This window comes from Pteropus alecto, unplaced genomic scaffold, assembly GCF_000325575.1.
Source record: "Pteropus alecto unplaced genomic scaffold, ASM32557v1 scaffold150, whole genome shotgun sequence".
NCBI lineage: Eukaryota > Metazoa > Chordata > Mammalia > Chiroptera > Pteropodidae > Pteropus > Pteropus alecto.
Genome location: NW_006429686.1, coordinates 842,476 through 854,951, shown reverse-complemented (window position 1 = coordinate 854,951; position 12,476 = coordinate 842,476). Strand labels below are relative to the sequence as shown.

General features: G+C 36.3%; 1 protein-coding gene across 1 annotated transcript in view; it reads left to right on the top strand.

Moving 5' to 3' along the window:
- The window catches only part of IL1RAPL2 (interleukin 1 receptor accessory protein like 2), a 608,417-nt gene that overhangs the window by 580,361 nt on the left and 15,580 nt on the right, over positions 1-12,476 (top strand). Inside the window, exon 7 of the mRNA XM_015597835.1 lies at positions 8,622-8,765. Coding sequence (XP_015453321.1) covers positions 8,622-8,765 — 144 coding nt within the window. The remainder of the gene's footprint in view (positions 1-8,621; positions 8,766-12,476) is intronic.

The following is a 12,476-nucleotide window of genomic DNA, read 5'->3' as shown; positions in this document are numbered from 1 at the left end:
TTTCTCTTTGCGAATTTGGATCTTTGAATCCTCTCTTCTTCAGTCATTATGGTCGAAATTTCTCCTTACGTATGTTGATCATTCATTACTAACTTGCTATAACAATTCTCTTCTTTTATTTAAGCATATAATGTCCTGTTCTTGGTAAGGGTTGCACTCCTCTGCTTCTATTTGCCTGATAGTCACTTTATTCCTTATTATGTTTTATTTTTTGTTTTTTGTTTCTGTCATCTTTCTTTTTTTTAGGTGAGCTGTCACCTTTCAGTATTTCCTGTAGTGCAGGCTTTGTAGTTGAGAATTCCATCAATTTTTTACATCTGGAACGGTCTTTATTTCTCCTTTATATCTAAAGGAGAGCTTTGCTGTATACATTATTCTTGGCTGGTAGTTCCTTTCACTTAATAGTTTAAATATTTGATTCCATTTCTTTCTGGCTTGTAAGATCTGTGCTGAGAAGTCCAATGATAATCTAATGGATTTTGTTTTATAAGTTACCATTTTCTGCTCCCTGGGTGCCCTGAGAATTCTCTTCATTTTTGATTTTTTATAATTTTTATACAATGTGTCTTGGTGAAGGCCTTTTAAGGTTGAGATAATTGCATGTTCTGTGACTTCTTGAATTCCAAGTTCCAGCTCATTCCTTAGATTTGGGAAATTCTCCTCAACTATTTGAAAATGCTTTCTAGTCCCTGCTACTTTTTCTAGCCTTTGACAATCCCATTATTCTTGTTTCCTCTCCTAATGGTATCAGCTAGTTCTTATATTTCTCTTTCGTTATTTTTCATTATTCAGTTTCTCTCTTCTTCCTTCTGATTTATTTCTAGATTCCTGTCTTTGAGATCACTAATCCTTTCCTCCATTTGGTAGACTCTATTTCCCAAGCTTGCTATTTCATTTTTCAGCTCTTTCATCCAGAAGTTCTATTTGGTTCTTTTTGAGGGTTTCAATCTTTTTACCCTACTCATCTAGTTGTTTTTTCAATTCCTGAAATTGTTGGTATGACTCATTTCGGAGCTCACTGAGTTTTTTTAGAAGTACCATCCTGAATTCTCTGTCATTTAAGTTGCATATTTCTATGTCTGTAAGCTTATTTTCTGGAGATTTTTCTCTTTCTTTCTGTGATGCCTTGTCATCTTGGTTGTTCATGGTGTTTAATGGACTATTACTTTGCCTGGGCATTAATGGAAGTGTTTTCTCCAGAAAGAAGATTTATTATATAAAGATCTCTCCTTAGCCTGCTGCAAAGAAGGCGCTTTTCTTTTGGTTTCCAGTAGGTGACGTCTAAGTCTCTTGGATCCATGCTTTGTATAGAGCCTTAATAATCCCTTTATATAATGCCTTTATTTTTGTGTAGATATTTAATCATGCTCACTACCCTCAGGTTCAGTCCCTGTCAGTGTTAGCAACAGTTTCAGTAGCATTTGGTCAGATTCCCCTCGAGCTCCACAGCATTTGGTCTCAGAGACATGGAAGGAGGGGCTTTCTGGGTTGGAGGTTCGGGACTACAGCTCAGCCTATGTTTTGCAACCGCAGCCCGTATAAATCAACTGTTTTTTGTTTTGTTTTGTTTTGTTTTTCTGCCGTCCATTCCTCTGCTTTCTGCCCTGATGACTGGGCCCTGCTACTGACTGTGTAGAACTCACAAACTCTCTCAAGCACTGCTGTTCAGGGACCTCGCCACACCTTCTCCCCTCCTACTCCCCTTACAGGAGGAGCTCTGGTGGCTGTGAGATGCATCTTCTTTATTTCTCCCAGTCCACCACCCAACACCCAGGGTGCTGACCTGTGATAGTTTTTATGCACAGATCTCATGCTCAGGCGTGCTGGTGTGCAGTTTGTTTTTTTTGTTGTTGTTATTGGTTTTTAGATGTTCATCTTATTGTTGTTTCAAGGGGAGAGATCTGGAGATGTCTCTCACTCTGCCATGTTTCCTTCACAATCCAAAATCTATATAATTTTATTAAACAATGTCACCCCAATAAATTTTGTAAAAAATAAATATTACAAAAAGTCATTTGATTTTTAAATATTAATATCCACTTTTTTTGGAAACATCATGTACACCTAAAAAAATTTTATTTTACCCAACAGTATACTTGTTTGCACTCTCTGTTTTAGGTAGCAGTTAAGTTGTTTATTGCACTTTGCAGAAGGATGAAGTTTATCTTCTCTTACTCCATTTTCCTTAGGAGCTCTCAACAATATGGTGGATTTTCTGAAAAATGCAAGAAGCCCTATGTTTCTGCTCCAACATTTTTAATCAGAGAGAGCTCTGGCTTGTCTTCCAAAACTTCAGATATTTCCTTTGGAAATGAACATTTCAGGCTTTATCACGTCATAGCCAAGCCTCAGTGGCTGCAGTGTTTTCACCTGGAATAAGAGTATGGCTTGTTTTATGGAACAATAAGTTTCTGATGAGCTATAAGTCAAATATGAAAAATGCCCTAAGTGATCATTATAGAGAAGCAGCATTTCATAATTCCTTTTATAAAATGAAAATGCCTTCTTTAAAATGAAATGTCATGTCTAATATATTCAATTAACAGGGTCAGGTTTTCTCTAAGCAAGATATCTCTTACCTATACATCTTCTACCTGCACCTACCACTTCCTCACTCTCTGATGAACTATCTGCCAATAACAACAACAAAAATTTCAGTAAGTTCATCCTATTTTTGTATGTGTGAACTATGACTCTGAAATTATGCTAAAGAAAGTCTGACAATTATTTTTCCCTGTGCATACTCTCTTTCCAACAAACTGAAGCATATCAATTAATCTTTCTCTCTCACTCTAGCTCTTGCTCTCTATTTCCAGTGCTACTGCCCCGCCCTAAATCCCCAAGCTGTATAGTAAACTCTCAGGTAGGATTTCCTAACCTGCTTTACGACTTATGAGCAAGCTCGAAATGTTTGTAGCCTTTCCTCTCCCCAGTCCCATGGCTTCAGCTGCTATTTGTCCCATTCTATAATGTGTGTTCTTTGTATTCAAAGTGTAAAAATAGCTAGATTCAAAATAAGAAGGTTAAAAAGAATTATACTTGTATTTTGAGTGCCTAGAAAGAGTTACAATCCCATAAATGGTTGCCGTTCTGACTATAGCTATTCTTGTGAAGTGTATACAAGACACAGTCCAAATAAAATGACTTTCACCTTCTCAGTCAGGAAATGGCCCTAGAAGTATAGATCCTGCTGAGACGGAAAGGGATAGTTGAAGACAAAAGACAAAAGAAAAGCCAGGTGTCATCTGGGTGATGGCAATTCTGACCTCTGATTATAGGATACATGTTTTCTATTTAATGTGACTGCTTGGGCTGAATTGAAGAATATTGGTTGAATCTCAAGAACTAGGTCCACAATTTTCAACATAAATATCCATCATTAGGTAATAGCTTTTGAAGACATTTTTTTTTAAATAAAATGGACCCCAAAACCACAAAGGTACTTTTCACACCATGATTTTCTTCCATAAATTTACTGCTGAAAAAGGTATATGCTACTTGAGAATACAAATTGTTACTGCTGCTGAAGTTTTCTATCTACCTAATAGCAACTTTACTCTGTAAATAACATAGAAATTGCTGAAAAACTCCCACTCAGTGATGTTGAAAACAGTTGAAAGCTGTTCTGACCAGAGAGAGACACAGAGAGAGACAGAGACATAGAGACACACAGAGAATGTCCAAAAAATTTACAACATAAAATATACATTTTATAGCAGGAAAACATGAATCAAGTTAATCAATGCCCTAAGATCAAAGAGAAATCAGTTTTTAGAGTACAAAAAAAATCATATTACTCTGTCAATTTAACACTAGTTGTTAAGAATGCATAACTGATATGAGATGGTGAGAAAATAAACAAAGATTGTGATATTGTAGCCCCACAGAGTTTTCATAAGCAAGCCTGCCTTACCACCCTTATAGAGACAGGCAGCATTTCCTGGGGATCCACTTTCTATATAGAGAGTAGGGCAAAACTAATGTGTAGTGAGTTTTTTTTTTACCTGAAATTTTGTGGCTTAATTTTCAAAATGATCACCTCTTGCAGTAGGCAAGACAGAGATAGATTTCAATCCCTACTCATTATGTGTTCCTTCATAATGCTCCTTATTAACATATTTTGCCCTTCATAACAGTTCCACTCACTTCCTTTTTGCACCCTTACCCCTCTCTCCTTACTCAGAAAGAGTGATGTGTATTTATGATTCTTACATTTTCACTTAGTGACTCTCTTGACTGGCCATGCTGTCTCTAGCCACCACCATCTCCTCTATCACTCCACTTCCTTTCCAAGACCAAATTGCTTTTCTCTCCATGAAACCTAAACTTTACTTCATATTCCAGACTTTAGGAAGCCCCTCCTTCCTCCCTGGTACAGCTGCAGGATCTTCAGTACCCTCTAATGAAGCATATGAGATCTCCTCAGTCCTTTCATTCTACCTGGTGAATTGTAGTTTAGCTTCTTTCCTTGAAATTGGAAGGGCTGAGGAGCCAAAGTTCACTGCAATCCATGTGTTCTTGAGAGACATTACCAATAGTTCTATGGAGGAACAGGGGAGAAGGTTTTCCATTGTCATTTTTCAGGCTGGGGCTTTGTGATAAACTGTGGTGTGATAAAATACAGTCTTGGGGCTTCTGGTCAATATGGCAGAGTAGGTAAATACTGCTTGCCTTCTCTAACAACCACATAAAAATTACAACTAAACTACAGAACAATCATCATTGAGAGTCACCTGAAGTCTAGCTGAATAGAAGTCCTACAAACGGGGACATACAGAAGAGGCCACCTTGGGACTGATATGAGGGGTAGGGACATGAAATGGTCTGATCCCACGTGTGATGGTCTGATCCCACGTGTGACGGTTGAGAATCGGGTCGGATATCTTAGCTGCAGAGGGCCCCTGGAGGAGCAAGGAGTCCCAACCCCACACCGGGCTCTCCAGCCCAGGGTTCCAGTGCTGAGAAGAGAAATTCCAACAACTTCTGGCTATAAAAGCCAGTGGATATTGTGGTTGAGTAAGACTGAAGGTGGCTGGAATTGCAGATATTCCACTTAAGGGGCTTGTGCGTGGACTTACTCGCTGACGGACTCATTCATTCTGAGCTCCAGAGCTGGGGCAGCAGCTTGAAAGGCACCAGTATCATATGGTTAGAACAGAATTGTCTGGTTTCAGAGCAAGGACTAGAGGGGCAGCTTTCTCACAGACAGAAGTGCTCACAGAATCTAATGTTTCTTTGTGGAGCCCACCTTGTTCCAGGCATGCAGACACAGATGGGCACCATATCTGAGTCTCCATCAATCTGGCTAACACTGGATGCCCTTCCCTGGTGATTTCCTGAGACCCTGCCCCACCCAAATTGTGGGGCCACCCAAGCCAATTCCAGTGGCTTTTCCATACAAATGGCTGTTTTGGCTCATGCTGTGAACTTTCATAAAATCTCTCAAAGGATTGTAAAACTCAAACAGGCAACATCTGGCGTCAGCATACCCTGTACCTCTTTCTGAGCAGCCCCAAGCCTGAAACTAGCAGCTGCTGGCCTAGATTCATGGCTGGGCCTCTTGAAGCCCTTTCAGCCCAGCACGGGTGGTGTTTATCTAAAGATTGCTTGGTGGCTCATGCTAGGTGGCCCAAGGCAGGAGACAAGCAGCAGCTAAACTTAGCCTGCACAAGATCCCCTCCCAAGAGCCCAAAAACCAAGACATCTTGTGACTTGTTTCAGACCACACCAGAGCACCACCCAAAAAACTCTACAAATGACACACTCAAAGGGCAGACTGGGCTGACACCAGAGCCCTGCTAAAGTCAATCCTGCTTCGTATGGTAAGCCCCTCTATGGCCATTGCTCACAGCAAATCAGCCCTAGGGTCAAACCCCTCCACTGATGTGCAAACAGCAACTAAGGGTACAACAGAAGGGCATGCACGACCCATATAAGGGACACACTTGGAGCACCTGGCTCAAGTGACCAGGGAAGATTGCCACAGAAACCTATTACATAAGGCCACTTCACTAACACCAGGAGACATAGGATCCCTACTTAATACATAGAAACAAACACAGGGAAGGAGCCAAAATGAAGAGACAAAGAAACATGTCCCAAATGAAAGAACAGAACAAAACTCCAGAAAAAGAACTCAAAAAAATGGAGACAAGATATCTACCAGATGCAGAATTCAAAACACTTGTTATAAGGCTGCTCAATGATCTCAGTGAGAACTTCAACAAAAAAATGGGAAACATAAAAATGGATATATAAAGCATAAAGAAAAACCAGTCAGAAATGAAGAATACAATAACTAAAATAGAGAATACCTTAGAGGAAATCAACAGTAGATTCGATGAAGCAGAAACTCAAAACAGTGATTTGGAAGAGAAGGTGGCAGGAAACATCCAATCAGAACAGCAAAAAGAAAAAAGAGTCTGAAAAATGATGACATTTTAAGGGGCCTCTCGGAAAACACCAATCATACCAACATCCACATCAAAAGAAGAAGAAGAGAGAGAACAAGGAATTGAAACCTATTTGAATAAAAAATGACAGAAAATTCCCTTACTCTGGTAAAGAAAATGGACATACAAGGCCCAGCAAGCTCAGGGAATCCCAAACAAGGTGAACCCAAAGAGGCCCATACGAAGACACATCTTCATTAAAATGCCAAAAATTAAAGACAAAGAGAGTATCTTAAAAGCACCAAAAGAAAAGCAGTTAGTTACCTACAAGGGAACTCCCATAAGACTGTCAGCTAATTTCTCAACAGAAACTGCAGGCCAGAAAGGATTGGCACAGAATAGTCAAAGTGATGAAAAGCAAGGACCTACAACCAAGATTATTCTGTCCTGCAAAGCTATCATTTAGAATTGGTAGACATATAAAGAGCTTCGCAAACAAGGAAATGCTCAAGGAGTTCATCACCACTAAACGAGTATTACAGGAAATATTAAAGGGATTTCTAGAAGATAAAGGAGGAGGAGGAGAAGAAAAAAGACAAAAAAATATTACTATGAATAGGAGACCACCTAGCAATACCAGGTGCTGTAGGCTTTAAAAGAAAATATTATTAACGAATTGCCAATAACTTCATATCTATCAATAATTACTTTAAATGTAAATGGATTAATATTCCAATCAAAAGATAGAGCGACTGAATGGATAAGAACACAACATCCTTATATATGCTGCCTACAAGATTAAAAGACTCACACAGGCTGAAAGTAAAGGGATGGAAAAAGATGTTTCATGAAAATGGAAACAAAAAAAGAAAACTGGGTTTGCAATACCTATAACAGACAAAATAGACTTTAAAACAAAGGCACAACAATAGACAAAGAAGGACCCAGTTATCCCATCTCTGATTATTTATCTGAAGAAACCCAAAACACTTCTTCGAAAGGAAGTGTGATTCCATGTGTTCATTGCAGTATTATTTACAATAGCCAAGATTTGAAGGAAACTTGGATGTCCATCAATAGATAAATGGATAAACAAGAAGTGGTACATAAATACAATGGGATATATCTCAGCCATTAAAAAAAAATGACACTTGTCATCTGCAACAACATGGACAGACCTAGAGAGTATTGTGCTGAATGGAGTAAGTCAAACAGAGAAAGACAGATGCCATGTGATTTCACTTACATGTGGAATGTGAAGCACAAAATAAACAAACAAACAAAATTGGAACAAATTCATAGATACAGAGAATATTTTAATGGTGCCACATGGGAAGAGAGTTGGGAGCATGGGTGAAAAGATGAAGGGATTAAGAAGTACAAGTTGATAGTTACAAAATAGTCATAGGCATGTAACGTGTAGCATAGGGAATATTAGCAATAATATTTTAATAACTGTATGTTGTCAGATGGGTACTATATTTATTGGAGTGGTCGCTTCGTAAGATATATAAATGTCTAATCACTATGCTGTACACTTGAAACTAATAAAATATTGCAGGTCAACTATAATTGAATTTTTTAATATATTAAAAATAAAAATAAAATAAAAATTTTAAAAAGAGTTACACTATCTGGGCTCAAGTCCTATCTCGGCCACTTATTAAGTGCATGACTTTGAGTAATTGAATTAAACTACTGAGTCTCAGATTCTTGATCTATAAATCTGGACCAACAATTTTTGCACTAAAGGACTACTTAGAGAATAGATAGTAAAATAGTTGAAAATGTTATCTTGTGGCCTGAAAAGTACTAGATGGTAATCTTGCTAAGCCAATAAGATAATTCAACAGAAACAACTAAATATTGGCCCTGAACCCAGAAAAAGGCAGCTCAAATAGTTCACTGAAATACACTTAAATCAGAAGTATATATGTGAGATCTAGGTGTGTTCAAAACAAAACTATTCTTTTTCATATAGACACCATTTTCAATAGTAAAATTACTCAGATCTTTAGAAAGGAGTGAATTATACAAACATTTGATTTATGCAACGTATCAAGAACAAAGCTACTCACTGCATTAAGCAAGAATCTTCTGGGGAAAAAAAAAACAGAATGGATTGTAAATCTTACAGACTAGAATTGACACATTCTGAGAGTTGCTTATTTACATTTTCCTGTTTATTCTGGTTTTGTTTTGTTTTGTTTTGTTTTGTTTTAATTCTAGATTTAATCTATAAAATCGAACTTGCAGGAGGCCTGGGAGCAATATTCCTCCTCCTTGTACTGCTCATGGTCATCTACAAATACTACAACATTGAATTGATGCTCTTCTACCGACAGCACTTTGGAGTTGATGAAACTACTGATGGTAAGTAGTTGTTCAAACTCAATTCATGAATTTGTGATTATGTAGGAGAATATCCTGTGCTTAGGGGATACGTGGTAAGACATTTAGACTTAAAGGGCTATGACTAATGCAACTTACCCTCAAATATTTCAGAAAAATTTTACTTGTCTATCAAGAAAGAAGCAACGGAGAGAAGATATTTTAACGACAAATTAATCTAGGTAAAGGATATATGGGCGTTACTTAGAAACAAATTAAGAATCAATTCTATTTTTTCTCTACAAAATTCAAATTTGGGTATAGAACATTTTTACCCATTTTTGACATTGAAATGACAAGCATATCACCAAGAAAATGATTAAAATTTATGGAGACACTCTTTTTAAATCTCATAGTATATTTGTCCTACATATTTTGAATGATTGTAACACCATTCTCAAAGGTGACCTCAAGGGATAGAAATTCAGAATGTGACTTATTTTTTTTCTGTTTGCCATTTATGGCCTTTGGAAATCTTATAAATGAAATATCAAGAAAGCATTGTGTTGAGCCTTGTTTCTTTGAACATTCAAAAATTATTTAATTTTTTCAAAAGAACAAATCCATATTTCCAATCAATACCAACAAGAAATCATGACATGTCACTCCTTTGCATAAAATCCTCACCACAAACTACTGTAAACATGTATGTGGAATGCCTTAGGTAAGCCAAGATAAAAAAAGAAGTCCAACTGTAAGTCATTACTTTAAAAATGCAGATTTAATTCTTAGTTTTTATTGTATTGAAATTGTAGAATTTTCATTTGTTTTTGTTTTGTTTTGTTTTTCGAGATTATGGTCTTACCTCCAAATAGATAGGGTTATTATTTTGTTTTATTTTTATAGTGATAGAAGAAGGGCAGAGTAGTGACTGTAACATCAAAATTTTTGAGAAATTTTTAATTATAGTGTTATCGTTTCTGTTATGTAAACAATGGTATGAATAGTTTTTAATTGACTTTCATGTTTTCACAGTAAATTAGAGAAATGCTGTTTGATGAGTACATGTGCATGCTCATTATCAAAGCAGTGTATTTACCCAACTATTATAGCAGCCCATTTAAAAGTATTATATGCCCTTGTTCACACATATCTTCAGAATGAGAAATTAGGGCCTGTTCTGACCATAATTATATGCTCCAACATATATATATATATAAATTTGGTCAATTACCCTCAGTTTTTATATTCATCAATTAATATTGGAAAATCCTGACTTCTTACCTGTGCACATAAAACAACTAGATAAAATATGCTACTGAAGAAAATGTCACTGGTTCCCAATGCCGAAAAGTGGCTAAAGTATCCTATTGGGAATGTAAAAGATGCATTGTCTATATGAAAGAACATGAAAAGGAGGCTCCTGTGATTCATTTGTTTTGAGTCATGGTTATAAGTGATTTGTTAATACTCTCTGTAAGAGATGACACAACTTATTAAGTTAATCTACAATAATTATTACTTTAATTACTCATACCCAATAATTCAGACTAACTGATCAGTTGTAGTACATGTTTGTAAGACTAAAGTCATGCTAATATTTTAATGATCAACTATTCCATTTTGCACCTTTATCTCCTTTGTGATCTCTGTGGTCAAAGATCAAAAGTAAGGTAGAACATTTTGATTACAGAATTGTATGTATTGATTCCAAACCAATTGTTTTAAGGGAAAAAATACAATGTAGTTTGGGGGAAGGACTTCAAAGGTATTCATTAGGAAGAAAAGTTAAAATATTTTACATTCCTACATGGAACTTTGCATTTTAAATACACAATCTCTGTGCTAGCTGAATAGAATACTAAAAATTCAGCAGATATATAGTGGGGATGAATAAATGAATATTAAAACCCTTTTAGAAATATTTGGTTTCATGATGCCAAAAATCAATTTGATAACCTACAGAATTTTTCATTTATTTATTTAAATATTTTGGCATCTCATAAACAAAACTTAGCTTTACCCATATACATTTTATTCATGTTCTCTATTTGATTTATATCTATAGTAGCATTTACTGAAAGTTCATAAAAAAAGGCCTCCTTTATTTTTACTTTTGTTATTTTTATTTGTATTTCTATATAAAGAAATAGATGAACCAATCTAAAAAACACTAAGACTCCAATCTATAAATGGACAAAAAGACGTGTACAGATATGTCATGTCATAAAAAAGAGAAAATAAAAATATGAAAAAATGCTTAATTTTGCTTGAAATAAAAGTTTCTTAGTTTTTATAAAATCAAACCTATCCAACAAACTGACTTTTTAGCCATTTTAAAATATAATCCATTTCATTTTAATCTATCAAACAACAATTGCTCTATTTATTTGACCTTTTAATTATTCAGTCATTAAATATTTATTAAGTGTCTACTATGTGGCAGGCATTATGAATGATGTATTTATTTATATTCTTCATCTGGATCAGCATTACACACACACGCACACACACACACACACACACACATGCAGGTACTAAAGTAGGTACTAAGTACATAATATATCAACAAAATTGCCCACTCTTTGTACTTTGGAAGCTAAGGATTTAGCACTGTGTTTAGCATAACAGCAGTAGAATTGGGTTGTACACAGGAATGGCTTCCTGATGAACAGGATTAAAATGAGATTTTAAAACAAGGAAGTACAGGTATGACAACAGGAAAATTCTTCCACAGACAGTTTGGTTTCTTTCCTCATAACTTTTCTTTTCATCAGAAACACCAAACCTATGGTGACCACTGCTTGAGCTCTCTTATTCATAATGCTCTGTCTGCATTATGCTCTATTTTCTGGTTCCTCAGATGAACTTTGCATGATTTAACACAGAGGAAGGCTCATTAGCTTTGCCTAGCAAAGTGGTGTTGCTGAATTGCTATTCAATTTTAAAACAATTTTCAGGCCTTGCTGTTAACCTTATTTTCATCATGTTGTTGATTTTGCTCTATCCATCTTGCTCTTTGTGAGCAACAGCTGTGGCCATTCATGAGGTTTTCTTGGCTATCTACATAAGGGTGAAGTACATTTTTTAAACTGGCATCTGCGTCACTGCTTGCTCACTTGCTGGCATCCTAGAGCTTCTGGGACATCTGACATGGTAGCTTTTAGAGCTCTCTTCCGGATTTGGTCAGCCACCATAAGCTCTTCACCTTTAGTTTATCTTAAAGGGGCATGACTAAAGCCAGAAGCAAACATTTTCCAAAGAAAGATGTGCTTTCAGAATGTTTGGTAAATTTTATTATCTAGACATATTGGGTGTTAACACGTATCAAAGACATCAACGTTCTTTGTCATAACTTGATTTGAGATATGCAAATGTAACATTATTTTCTTCTAAAAGAGTCTTTGTAGCATCACCTGTGTTAAAATATAGGCAAAGCAAGTAAGGATAGGACCAGGATTATATGAGTTTAAACAAGGTTGGAGGGCCAATAGTTATAGTCGGGACAAGCATTGGGGCAAGAATCTAGAAGGCCTGGTCAGATTAAAGAGTCAGGTAGTCCTTGAAGATGGCTGGCTCATAGTAGATGTTCAAAAATCATGATTGAATGAATTAATAAGTAGTTTAATTTAGGGAGGTTTGTGAGATAGGAAAGTTTTCAAAGTCAGAGGGACAAAAAGGGTCAAGTCTGACACTACAGAGTTTGAGGCAGCAATTTCATCCACCAGGAACAATGAAATACACTCTGTTCAT